The sequence below is a fragment of the Lepus europaeus genome, chromosome 1, assembly GCF_033115175.1.
Source record: "Lepus europaeus isolate LE1 chromosome 1, mLepTim1.pri, whole genome shotgun sequence".
Lineage (NCBI taxonomy): Eukaryota > Metazoa > Chordata > Mammalia > Lagomorpha > Leporidae > Lepus > Lepus europaeus.
In genome coordinates, this window is record NC_084827.1 from 32,345,931 (window position 1) to 32,359,367 (window position 13,437).

At 45.2% G+C, this 13,437-nt stretch overlaps 1 protein-coding gene across 4 annotated transcripts in view; it reads right to left on the reverse strand.

Annotated features, from left to right (window-relative positions):
* Positions 1 to 11,542, reverse strand: part of ST7 (suppression of tumorigenicity 7) — a 300,729-nt gene extending 289,187 nt beyond the window's left edge. For 2 of the 4 annotated variants that reach the window (XM_062207690.1, XM_062207776.1), the window contains exon 1: positions 11,320 to 11,541. In XM_062207690.1, coding sequence (XP_062063674.1) covers positions 11,320 to 11,470 — 151 coding nt within the window. In that variant the 5' untranslated portion in view covers positions 11,471 to 11,541. Of the gene's footprint in view, positions 1 to 11,319 lie in introns of all 4 variants that reach the window. The other 2 variants (XM_062207863.1, XM_062207599.1) reach the window with 2 other exon arrangements.
* Positions 11,543 to 13,437: the final 1,895 nt, after the last annotated feature.

Sequence of the window (13,437 nt, forward strand, 5' to 3'; positions counted from 1 at the left end):
CTCTCAAATAAATAAATATTAGAAATCCTTCTTTAAAAAAGAATTTCAATTATTTTAAGTCCTACAAACTTAACTCCAACCTAACCAACATATTCTCCCTTTTCTACCTTCCATTAGCCACTTCAGCAGTTTTCAGAAGGCACCAAGAAATCTGACATCCTCACATTCACCAAGCAGCCTGCAAACTGCAAGGGCAAGGTCCAAATCCAAGTCCAACACAAAGTTAAATCTTTCTCTCAGCCCCTTATTGATACCGGTTTACTCCTTTATGTTCCACACGTTTTACTTTGAATAAAAATTGATTATGTGCCCATTTCTCTTTCTACGTTCAAAACCTCAAGGTACTGAAAACAGGAGCCATATCCAGGTCATCATTCCAATCCTCCACACCCAGCCAAGCACTGTGACTTGGTAATAGTATGATTCAATGAATTTGTTATTTGATGGGAAGAGACTATAGAGATTCAACATCAAAAGTCCTATTCTGCAGTGCAACTCATCAGTAAGAACAAGATCTGGGAAGCAATGAATGAATTAAAAGTACCCATGAGGTTTAAGAAGCTCCAGAAAAAGTGTGAGTGAAAGTAGGCAACAGAATACAATAGGTTAATGAATAAAGTTAGAAAACAGATAATAAGAAGCTGGTGCTGTGGCGCAGTGGGTTAAAGCCTGAAGCACCCGCATCCCATATGGGTGCCGGTTTGAATTCTGGCTGCTCCACTTCCTATCCAGCTCTCTGCTATGGCCTGGGAAAGTAGCAGAAGATAGCCCAAGTCCCTGCACCCACATGGGAGACCAGGAAGAAGCTCCTGGCTCCTGGCTTCAGATCGGCTCAGCTCCGGCCATTGTGGCCATCTGGGGAGTGAATCAGCGGATGGAAGACCTCTCTCTCTGTCTCGACCTCTCTCTGTAATTCTTTCAAATAAATAAAATACATCTTAAAAAAAAAAGATAATAAAATCTTATTCATTTTCAACAGCAGTGGAGCTCCTGTTGCTGTCATATACTTCTCTTTAAAACTTAAGGGAACTAAAAAAATTTTAGGGGAACTAAAAGACACACAAAGCACACACACACACATATATGGCTATGAAAAAAGGAAGAGGGGTGCATTTATATACACATGAAAGAACTTCAAAAAGTTCATAGAAAATTCATAGTATCTTTTTTTTAAAGATTTATTTATTTGAAAGACAGAGTTACAGAGAGAGAGATAGAGACAGAGAGAGAGGTCTTCCATCTACTGTTTTACTCCCCAGATGGCTGCAACAGCTGGAGCTGCACCAGTCCTAGGCCAGGAGCCAGGAGCTTCTTCCGGGTCTCCCATGCGAGTGCAGCGAAGCTTTCCTCTAAAGGCAAGGTGAAGACAGTATCATTTCACTAACAGTTAGGCTTCCTCCCTAGGAGGATATATGAACTTGATCTAAACAATTTTATATCTCTAATAAATAAATCAATCTGAAAGGACTAATTGCACTTTTCAGTCTTCTGGCAAGCTTGTCAACACTAAAAAAGAAACTTCCATAAAATGAAGTGTCAAAAAGTGTTAAATGCATTCACATATGAACACAATACTTTAATGAAATAAATGTAAATGATGGATATAATAAATGAATATAAAAAGGAAGTGTAGTCTACTAAAAAGATAGTGTTTTAATGTCTAAGTATTCATATATCTTCATTTGTTTCTGCAAGCTACAAACAGAAGAAAGAATTTTATATTTTACTTCTAAGTCATGCTTAATCTAGAATGTCAGCTGGTCCTGAAACAATGCTACAGAAATGTTCAAGACACAGTAGAGAAAATCCCTGGCCTGAGACTATTGCTACACAACCCCCTCCCCTGAAAGTCCCAGCCTGCTCACCACACTCAGCAATATCATTTAGGTGTTCGCTTCAGACTGAGAAATAATACACCTCTGTTTTCTCATAGCAGCTAGCCAGTTTTCACACAAGTGTACAATTTAGATCTTCTCCAGTCCAGATCAGCAGGTTATTTGCCCTTTTTATGTACATTATTACTCTTCTCCACATTTATTCACAGTTAAAACTGAAAATGTTTACCTTTAAGTCATAGTTTCCTTTAATTGTCCTTTTAAAACTACAGAAAATGCTATATTATTTTCTGTAGGTAAGCTGTAAAAAATAACTCAGTGAGGCCGGCGCCGTGGCTCAACAGGCTAATCCTCTGCCTTGCGGTGCCAGCACACCGGGTTCTAGTCCCGGTTGGGGTGCTGGATTCTATCCCGGTTCCTCCTCTTCCAGGCCAGCTCTCTGCTGTGGCCCGGGAAGGTAGTGGAGGATGGCCCAAGTGCTTGGGCCCTACACCTGCATGGGAGACCAGGAGAAGCACCTGGCTCCTGGCTTTGGATCAGCACAATGCGCCGGCCACAGCGGCCATAGGAGGGTGAACCAACGGCAAAAAGGAAGACCTTTCTCTCGGTCTCTCTCTCTCACTATCCACTCTGCCTGTTAAAAAAAAAAAAAAAAAAAAAGAAACTCAGTGTAAAAACCAAACATTCATAGTAATATTTTTATAGCCCAAACTAATTGATGTCTGCATACCTGTGTTCACACTTAATTGCCATTGTCATCACTTCTGTACTTTTCCTCCTAAAACAGAATTTGATTGTTCAAATAATGGAAGAGAAAGACAAGGTATTTTTTAGGATAATGACTTTCTCTAGTTGATTAAATTCACCATGAGATTTTTTTTATTACATTTTCAGACTTTTACTGAATGATAATTCATACACAACTGCCAGCTCAGAGGGAAAAATAGAGAACTTAGTTTCTAATGTTTTAAAATTGTAATTTAGGCTCTCATGCTTCATCTCTTAAATAAAAATATATAATTTTAAGCTTTCCTGAAAAAGCCATTGTGAAAACAGCCAAACATTATATTTCTATAACATAAATAAGCTAAGAAAACAAAAAGGATTCTCTCTAAACCATAATGTTAACTCTGAGACTGAACTGAAAAAAGTAGAATTTTTTGGTTTGAAATAAAATATGCTGGTGACAGCGGACAGATTCCTACACACACACACACACATACACACACACACACTTAAACCAAACTGCAGGGAGAATGAAATGCTAACCAGCTCACACAGTTCTTAGTCTGAGACACTACACAAACCTAAACATGTCACAGAAGAAGAATCAACTGAGTCAAGTGGGTATAATAAATTACAAAATATCCCCAATGGCATTATTTTATTAGTTCTATTAGAAATACTCAATGCACAGTACCTATCAAAAAATGAAAAAGACCAATTTAGCATGGAAGTAAAATCCATTCTCTTATTCCCCAGACAAGGAGACTAAAATTGGAAAAGTTCAACAAAAGGAAGAACTATAAACATTCCACCAGCGTGTATTTCTACTCAAAGAGTACTTCAGAATAGTATTATAGCTGACTGCAAAATAAAACAAACCTCTAATTCTAGAGCACACATAAATCCAGACCCAAACTGCTTATGTGTAAAAGCTACTTCTTTAAGACTATTTTATGACTTGGGATGTTTCTACTGTTTGCACCGTTTTAAATTGTTAAGCTTTTTATAATAAAACAAATAGTCCTTTCTCACTGACCCAAGAGATCTCTTTAAAGTCCTCAAACATTTTATAGGCTTGCTCAAACTTTCTGACACTTAACCAAGATCTTTTATTAGAAGTGGAGGTCAACTTCAAAACCAAGATTAGAGTTTTCTAGAGTATAACTATTATCTTTCAGTGTTCTAAAATTCAGAGGGAAATTAAATGCTCTCCCATATGAATGTTTCCTTATTCTGCTGAAAGATTTAGTAACTGCAATTAAACAGTGACTCCTCTAACCACAGCCACATCTAACATAAAATACTGCTACAGCTAACTGGGCCTGTCCGTTTCCTATTTTAGCACAGTAGGTAGTTCAGGAATGCTTGCTATATTTAAATAATGGGTAAGAGTAACACATGAGCAACTGTCTTGCTCTATTGTAACGTCAAAAATGAGTTTCATTACTTATTTTCTCTCTTCTGGAAAACTCAAAATCTTTTCTAGATATCTTTACAATGTTATCGCAAATACAATCAGGATGTTGGGAGATAGATAACATTTAATGTTTGCAACAAACATTCAGTAGTTTGGGACCAAACAATCTAAAAGTCCATTCTCATAATTGGTGCAATGTCAGAAAGAATATCTAGAATAAAAGCAGATCCCACTATATATTTATATACATTTTAAGATTTATTTATTTATTTGAGGCCGGCGCCTTGGCTCAATAGGCTAATCCTCCACCTGCGGCGCCGGCACACCAGGTTCTAGTTCCGGTCAGGGCGCCGGATTCTATCCCGGTTGCTCCTCTTCCAGGCCAGCTCTCTGCTGTGGCCTGGGAAGGCAGTGGAGGATGGCCCAAGTGCTTGGGCCCTGCACCCACATAGGAGACCAGGAGAAGCACCTGACTCCTGGCTTCAGATCAGCGCAGTACGCCTGCCGCAGCGGCCATTGGGGGGTAAACCAACGAAAAAAGACCTTTCTCTCTGTTTCTCTCTCTCTCTCTCACTAACTCTGCCTGTCCAAAAAAAAAAGATTTATTTATTTATTTGAAAGGCAGAGCTATAGAGAGGCAAAGGTAGAGAGAGAGGTCTTCCGGTCTTCCATCCGCTGGTTCACTCTCCAGATGGCCAAATTGGCCAGAGCTATGCCAATCCAAAGCCAGGAGCCTAGAGCTTCTTCTGGGTCTCCCTTGTAGGTAGAGGGGCCCAAGGACTTAGGCCATCTTCTACTGCTTTCCCAGACCATAGGAGAGAGCAGGATTGGAAGTGGAACAACCAGGACTTGAACCGTCACCCATATGGGATGCCAACACTGCAGGAGGCAGCTTTACCCTCTACGCCACAGCGCTGGCTCCCCCACTATATATTTTAACCTGTCATTTCACTATGAAACCAAGCCTATAAAATACACCCTTCTTGGGAAACAACCTAGTATAATGCCTTGGATTTAAACAGTACTTTGTAGTCTAAAATTCACTTTCTCATTCATGTTACCATCTCATACAAAGCTGCATTCTAATCAACAGACAAATTCTATCACCAAGCTGCAGGCCAAAGGCAACTATGTCAACCACACAACCACTCACAGAATGCTGAGGGAGGTGCCAATTACAGGTTCTTTTAGGATGTATGAGCATTCTTTACACTGTGGTATTTGTCCAGCAAAACACCTTCTGTCAATGCTGTTCCAGCCCCATATCTAGAAGATCTATGAGCTGTTCTCGGCCCCTCAGCTAGTCATAATTACACCACACTATTCCTTCTTCCCCATTCGCGTTTCCTCCTCTGAACTTTTCCATTCGTTCTGGCTTGGGCAATCACTTCTTCTGAATGCACAAGAATGCTTTTTCTTCCCTTGTTTTTGGACTCTTGCCCCGGTTTCCTCAGGAAAATCCTTCCATGTCTCTGAGTTTCTGTTGTGAGCAAAACAGTAAGGCCAGGTTTCAGTGTGGCATATTCACAACACCCTCCTCTGACGCAGGAGAAAGGAAAAGCTTAGCAGGTGAAGTAAAATAAGAAAAGGATCACCAGGGCCAGCGCCGTGGCTCACTTGGTTAATCCCTCCACCTGCGGCACTGGCATCCCATGTGGGCGCCGGGTTCTAGTCCCGGTTGCTCCTCTTCCTGTCCAGCTCTCTGCTGTGGCCCGGGAGGGCAGTGGAGGATGGCCCAAGTGCTTGGGCCCTGCACCCGCAAGGGAGACCAGGAGGAAGCACCTGGCTCCTGGCTTTGGATCGGCGCAGCAAGCCGGCTGCAATGGCCATTTGGGGGGTGAACCATCAGAAGGAAGACCTTTCTCTGTCTCTCCCTCTCACTGTCTGTAACTCTGTCAAATAAAGTAAAATAAAAAATAAAAACGAAGGAAAGGACCACCAGTGCCTCCACCTTGGATGGACTTCAAAGCACCCCTTAACTCAAGCACTCACCCTTTCATGTACTGTCACTGAGCAATGACCACATGATGAAAACGCAAAGATGAAAACTCACAATCCCTGCTTTCAAGTTCTTCCGAGTATCCTAAGGAACAGTCCCCACCAAAGTACTCCACAAGTCTGCAAATTCTAATCTGTATTCATAAAGGAAGCTGCTTCCCTAACAAAATGCATTTTTTTAAAAAGTTTATTTATTTATTTGAGAGGTAAAGTTACAGATAGAGAGAGGGAGAGACAGAGAAAGGTCTTCCTTCCGTTGGTTCACTCCCCAGATGGCCACAACAGCTGGAGCTGGGCCAGGAGCCAGGTGCTTCTTCCAGGTCTCCCATGCAGGTGCAGGGTCCCAAACACTTGGGCCATCCTCTACTGCTTTCCCAGGCCATAGCAGAGAGTTGGATTGGAAGAGGGGCAGCCGGGACTACCACATGGGATGCCAGCGCCACAATCAGAGGATTAACCTACTATGCCACGGGGACAGCCCCTCATTCTATTTTGAACAAATTTTCACCCCACATATACAAAGAGAATACCAGGTATATTACAGGATATAAACAGACTGTGAACAAGCCCAGGGAATCTAATAACCAATGATAAAGCACTATGCACAGTGTTTGATTAACGTAAGAACTTAATAAAGGTTAATTCCCTGTCCCTTCCTAGTTCCAATCAACAGATTTACCTTCAAACCTATTTTTAAGATGTGACTTCTACTATGCATAGTCCTTGCTCATAGGGAGGAAGATAATATATGGGGAGACACAGCGAACAAAATGGTACATTAGTAATCATTCATCATGGAGAACAAGTGCTGAAACTTGGAAGATTGTAACTGACATGAGACTGCATCTCCAAATAATAACTGACAGGAAAAGTGCAAGCTTAATTTTACAGGCACTTGCCTCTCCAAATGAAAGAATAAACTAGCCAGTGGATTAATTAACCAATGGATGAACACAATTCAGAGTCAGCGAAATGGACTGGAACAGGCAGACAATATATAGTCCTGATATTAAATATGTGCTATGCTCACAGCTCAGTGCTAAATTTTATATCATGCAAACTTCAAAATAAGCCAACAAACAGAGATGCATTGTCCTCCCCTTATAAATGAGCAAAGGAGCTTACAAAGAAATTTGCCCTAAGTTATTCCACAGTTAGCAACTGGAAATTTGAACTCAAATCCTCTAATTCTAAACCCACTGCTTGTTTCAGTTAATCACAGCTGGTATTTATTTTTCTCAATAACTGCCCAACACGGAGAAAGAAATAATAAAGCAAATTTCTGAAACACTCAAACTACTCTCATCGGGCAAATACAACTGAAAATTGTGATGCAGTATTTCTAATCATTTCAAGTTATGTTTCTGTGTGTTTACTAATTTTCATTATGCCTGACAATATCATTCTAAAATGTTTCCCAATCAAGTATTTCTTCTATTGGCCTATCCTTCCCCACAGACAAGAACTTTTCCCATACTGGTAGAACCTCTAGCTCCATCGTTACAAGTAATATGAGGTACTTACCTCTAAATTCCTTTACTTGAAGTTCCAGGGTCTGTTATACAAATTGACTCACAAAGAGATCAATTTTTGATTCTTAGTGTTGCTTATATTAAATTAAGTTCACAATATGGACAAGGAAGATAGTCTTCCTTAAATTCTACTCCTAAAGAATGGATCTAAATGTATTAATATTTTAGAACATCAATAAACACAGCAGGGTAACCGTTATAGCTGACTTAGAGTCAGTTAACACAATTTTCAACCCCATAGGAAGTGACTACAAGGTAACTTCACAAATCATTTCCCAAAGGACAACATTACTGTTGAGTCAGCACAATCAACTGACAGTTTTTCATTCATCCTACAAATTCACACCTGAGCATGTTAGGCCTGTCTACTGACCATTCTAGATCCTGGAGACAGACAACAAGATAGACAAGATAAGACAAGGTTCCTGCTCTCAGGGAGTGTACATAACATGTGCTACACTCTGCACTCAGTAAAATTTATCCTGACACTGACACAGAATACCAGGGCTAAAAGGAATCTTAAGAAATATAAGGCTGTCCTTTTATACATACAGAAATTGCAGGTCTGAAAAAAAAAAAAGGCATTATTCCAATTCTTCATTATCATCACAAGTGCCACAAAAGTATTTTGTAATTTAAACAACTTTAAGGCTAGGTAAGGATAATACATTATATTTTTTTTTCTCCAAAAGGAATGAAGAGGGATTTCAAAGATCTTTGAATACTTGCTTTTCAAGAAAGAGAAAAAGAACTAGAAAAAAATCACTTAAGCTTCTTGGTGCAAACATGCTCAAGGAGCACATTTTAAGAAAAGGTAGACCATGAAGATTTTTGTTTATTTATTTGAAAGGAAGAGAGACAGAGATGTTCTATCCACTGGGACAGCCAGGGCAGAGCCAGGCTGAAGCCACCCAACACACACATTCTCACTGAAATAGCAGAGGTACTTGTTCTCTGTGTGCTTCTCCTTTTATCTTCCTTTATGACTAAAATATGCATAAAATCACGGAAAACAGAAGTCCAGCATCACTGAGAAAATAGCCCCAGGCTCCTTCTACCATGTGTCTGGTGAGGCTCCGTCCAGACAGCCCATTCACCTTCATATTTTCCCTGTTTAAGCCTGTATGAGAAACACCCTTACACAGACAAACAAAGGCCTCTGAAAAATGCTAGAGTCAGAGTTGTTGGGAGAAGCCCCACCAAATTTCCTCCATAAAAACTACACATTTTTCCAGAAGGGATTTTGCTTCTTGCCTGTTCTGGATAAAGCACTGGTATGTGATACATGTATGAGCACATGAACATACCTACATGGATAATAATTTAACCTACTTTAAGAAAATGTGGAGGGGCAGCATTGTGGCATAGCAGGTGGAGGCACTGCTTGCAATACCAGCATCCCATATGGGTTCAAGGCCCGCCTGTTCCACTTCTGATCTGGTTCCCTTACTGGTGGCCTGGGAAAAGCAGCAAAAGATAGCTCAAGTGCTTGAGCCCCTGCTGCCCTCGAAGGAGACCCGGATGAAGCTCCTGGCTTTGGACTGTCCCAGTCCTGGCTGTTGCAGTCAGTCACCTGGGGAGTGAACCAGGGAATGAAAGATGGCTGTCTGTCTGTCTGTGTCTCTCTCTCTCTAATTCTTTCAAATGAATTAAAAAAAAAAAAACTTTTTTTAAAAAAGAAAATGTGGGGGCCGGCTCCGAGGCTCATTTGGTGAATCCTCCACCTGCAGCGCCGGCATCCCATATGGGTGCTGGGTTCTAGTCCCGGTTGCTCCTCTTCCAGTCCAGCTCTCTGCTGTGGCCCAGGAGGGCAGTGGAGGATGGCCCAAGTGCTTGGGTCCTGCACCCGCATGGGAGACCAGGAAGAAGCACCTTTTCCTGGCTTTGGATCAGTGCAGCCCCAGCCGTAGCGGCCATTTGGGGAGTGAACCAACGGAAGGAAGACCTTTCTCTGTCTCTCTGTGTCTGTCTATAACTCTACCTGTCAAAAAAAAAAAAAAATGTGGTACACCAATGTGTGTTCTGAGTTAAATATAAAATGTTTATTAATGGGAGTTACATTTTTTAAAAATCCTACGAGGACTTTTTTGGAGGACAATCATCAAACCCAGGTAAGAATAAATACATGATTCCACTACAACATAAATTCAAACAACTTTAGGCCACTGCTGTGGCGTAGCAGGCTGAGCCTTGGCCTGCAGTGCTGGCATCCCAGATGGGCGCCCTTTCCTGCCCAGCTGCTCCTGTTGTGATCCAGGTCTCTGCTATGGCCTGGGAGAGCACTAGATGATGGCCCAAGTTCCTGGGCTCCTGCACCTGAGTGGGAGTCCAGGAAGAAGCTCCTGGCTCCTGGATTCGGATCTGCTCAGCCCCAGCCATTGCAGCCATTTGGGGGGTGAACCAGCGAATGGAAGACCTTTCTCTCCCTTTGTAACTCTACTTCTCAAATAAATACATAAAATATATTTTTTTAAAAAAATCAACCAAAAGTAGACTAGAAGATACCTTAGAGATGTATTTGCCTAAAGCAAGGAAGACAGTACTGTGATAAGCAAACCCCCTAAGAAAACTCAGAAAGTCACAGTCTCTGCGATGACTGAACCCACAGGGCCGAGCTGCACCTCTTAAAACTGAGATTCCAGGGTGCAGAATCCCACCTGCCTCCTAGGGTAGTATCCAAGAAACACTATGAGGCAACTGCAAATATGCACATGAGTGCAAGTTAAAGTACTCAAGATGCTCAAATTTAGCACCTGAAAAGCACAAGTCCCTAACAAAATAAGAACTTCATCAAGTGTTCTAAAAAGTGTCGGAGCCGTGAACACCGCGGGAAAGTGCCTTTCCAGACCTGGACTCCCAGAGTATGAAATACAGAATAGGAGTGACTGTCAGGATTTCCCAGAGTTCCGTGAAATTAAAATTTTAAAAAAATATAAATAAAAGAAAAAAGGAAGGCCTGTCTACCTTGAGTCCCACAGCTATTTCCAGCCTCGAGGGCTGCCACCCTCGCTTCCAAACAGACGTGGTGTTTCCGAGCTCTCAGGAGTGGGGGGCGGCTGGAGGGGCGCGTGGCCGCCCGGGTTGTGTGCGGAGGGCTCGGGGGCTGCGCCAGAGTCCATTCAGACCCTGTCCCGCCGCGCGGCGGGCACCGGCAGAGGTCATTCACAGCCTCCGCCGAGCGAGCCCCGCGTGGAGACCCGACACGTCATCACCCTGCCGGCGGCCCCTCGGCAGCGCCTCAGCCCCGCTCACCACAGCCAGCACCCAGCACCCCCAAAGGGGCTCACTCCGGACTCGCAGCCCCCGGGCTGCCGAGGCGGGGAGCGGCGCCTGCCCGGCGACACGTTGGCCGCTCAGCGCCCGCGGCCGGGAAGCCTGTGAGGAAGGACTCGGTGTGCTCCGAGGAGCCCTGGGCGTTCAAGGGCAGACACCCAAGGGGGCGCCGCCGGGAACTCCCTGGCTCCTCACGCCTGTCCTCCTCCTCCTCCTCCCCCACTCCGGCCAGCCAGCACCGGGGCACAGAGGCATCCGGCCGCGGTGCCGTCGCCAGCGGCGGGCCTGCCTGGCGGCGCGGCGCGGCGCGGCGCGGCTCCGCCGGCACCGGGCCACGGAGCCGGGCAGACCGTCGGCCTCCCGGAACGGCCACCTGAGGCGCCGCGTCCTCGGCGGGCGGCGGTGCGCGCGCCCGGCGCGGCCCCGAGCGCGCGCCCGGCCGCCCGCCCCCGCCGGCCGCGGCCCCGCGCGAGTTGCACTAACTTTCCGAGGCGGGGGAGGGGCGGGCGCGCCACGGGCCCGGCGGCCCGGGCCTTACCTGTGCTCAAATTGTCGTTGATTTTCAAGGGCACCCGCAGGATATAGACCAGGAAGAGCACGATGAAGAACCACACGGTCCAGAGATAAGTCCAAGACCAGACTATGCAGGACTTGAGCTGCTCCAGAAAGCCCGTGGCCGCTTCAGCCATGTTTCAGCGCTGCTCTCTGCTGCCGCGGCTCTCGGTGTCTGCCGGGATGATTCACCGGCCCCGAGGCGCCGCTCGCGCCGCCGCCGCCGCCGCCGCGGCCCGGGCGCCTCCGAGCCCGCCCGCCGCCGGGGACGGGGACGCGGGCGCGGCGGGAAACCGCGCGGGCAGCGGGCGCGCCTGCTTTCCCTTTCGCAGCCTAAATTGCTAACTCTCGGGAGGCCCCCGCAAGTGGCTTTCGTGGAGCGATCACGTGGCCCCTGCCCGCTCTCGTTCGGATGCCACTTATATTTATTATACGGACTCGCATTTAGGGAGACAAGGCCAAGTGGCCTGCTTCAGGGGACCTCCCGGAGATGGAGCGCTGGCCGTCGGCGGAGCACTGCTCCTGGCTCCGTGTCATCTCAGTCCCTACAGCAATCCCCACCCTCAGCCTCATTCTCTAAGTAGGGAAACTGAGGCACACAGCGGTTGCCGTTTGTGCCTGAAAGGCGGAGCCAAAGTTAAATTGCAATCATGGATTGCAGGGCCTGAGGTCTAAAACCCCACGCACTACTTCTTTGCCTCGGGAATCAGGCTCAGAGGAATGAATAAACCCAGGGCAGTGATGAAAAAGTAGGAGGTGTGCTCTTGTCACCGCTTAGCAGAACTAAAGATAAATCATACTGTTAGGCAAGATCTGGTTTGCAGACACTGTTATCTGTGTTCTGTGTCTTCGAAGTTACAAAGGGTTTTCCAAAGAAATCTAGACAACATAAATGTTTTAATCTTTTAGCCATCACAGTTGAAACAACTTTCAGCCTGCTTTTAATATAAACAGTTGGGGGGGGGGGGTGGATGGAGGGACTTTGGCTTTTTTGCCTACAGGCAATACAACTTACTTGTTTTATTATAAAATATCTTACGGTCCACCAGCCAGATGCAGCAGGTCAAGGCACCCCGGGGAAGTAACAGACACCCCATATCAGCAGCAGGGGAATTCAGGGCTGCTCAGTCAGCTTCCTGCTAATGTGCCTGGGAAAGCAGTGGTAGACGGCCCCTGCAACCCACGCAGGAGATCCTGATGGAGTTCCAGGCTCCCGCCCCTGGCCCTTGCAGCCATCTGGGGAGTGAACCAGCTGATGGAAGATGGATCTCTCGGGGCCAGCATGGGGCTTAACAGGTTAAGCCAATTCCGGCAATGCTGGCATCCTAAATGGGCTTCAGCTGGAGCCCTGGATGCTCCACTTCCAATCCAGCTCCCTGCTAATGCAGCAGATGACCCAAGTGTTTGGGCCCCCTTCCCCAACATGGGACACCAGGAAGAAGCTCCTGGCTCCTGGCTTCAGCCTGGCCCAGCCGTGACCTTTGCAGCCATTTGAGGAGTGAACCAGTAGATGGAAGCTTGCTCTCTGTCTCTCTGTAACTCTTAAAGAAAAAAAAAAAAATCCTAACTCTTTCAAGTAAATAAATCTTTAAAATATCAGCTAAATTTTCAACTTTGGTTCTACCTACAAATGATTTGACAATCTATGTATTAGACGGTAATGAAGCAATTGCAGTTTTTCATTCCACAGCCAAGACAGTTTTAGAAGTCTGAGCATCAGGAGAATACTGTATTTTAAATTTTGTTTGGCTTGTGTTGGGGCTCAGAACACAATATGCCAAATTATGGTGCTTGGGCATACTGGGCACTCTGAAATGAAGGAAATTGGAAAGGCCCCAGAAGCATGGCCCCTCTGACCTTCTCTTTCTCCCTGAAGCAAAGCGAACTGTAGAAACCAGATTTCTTCGTCCCCGTGGTAGGTTGGGAAAATGATAACTCTCCTCCTCCAAAGCAAACCATGCAACCTAGAAAGGTCATACTCTTCCTTTTAGAAGATCCTCAGGCCACAGCCCCATACTCTTTGAGGAAGGAAAGCTACACTGAGAGACCACGAAGAGCCTGAAGGCACAGTCCCTGTTGGATTTCTCTCCCCACACTTTTTATG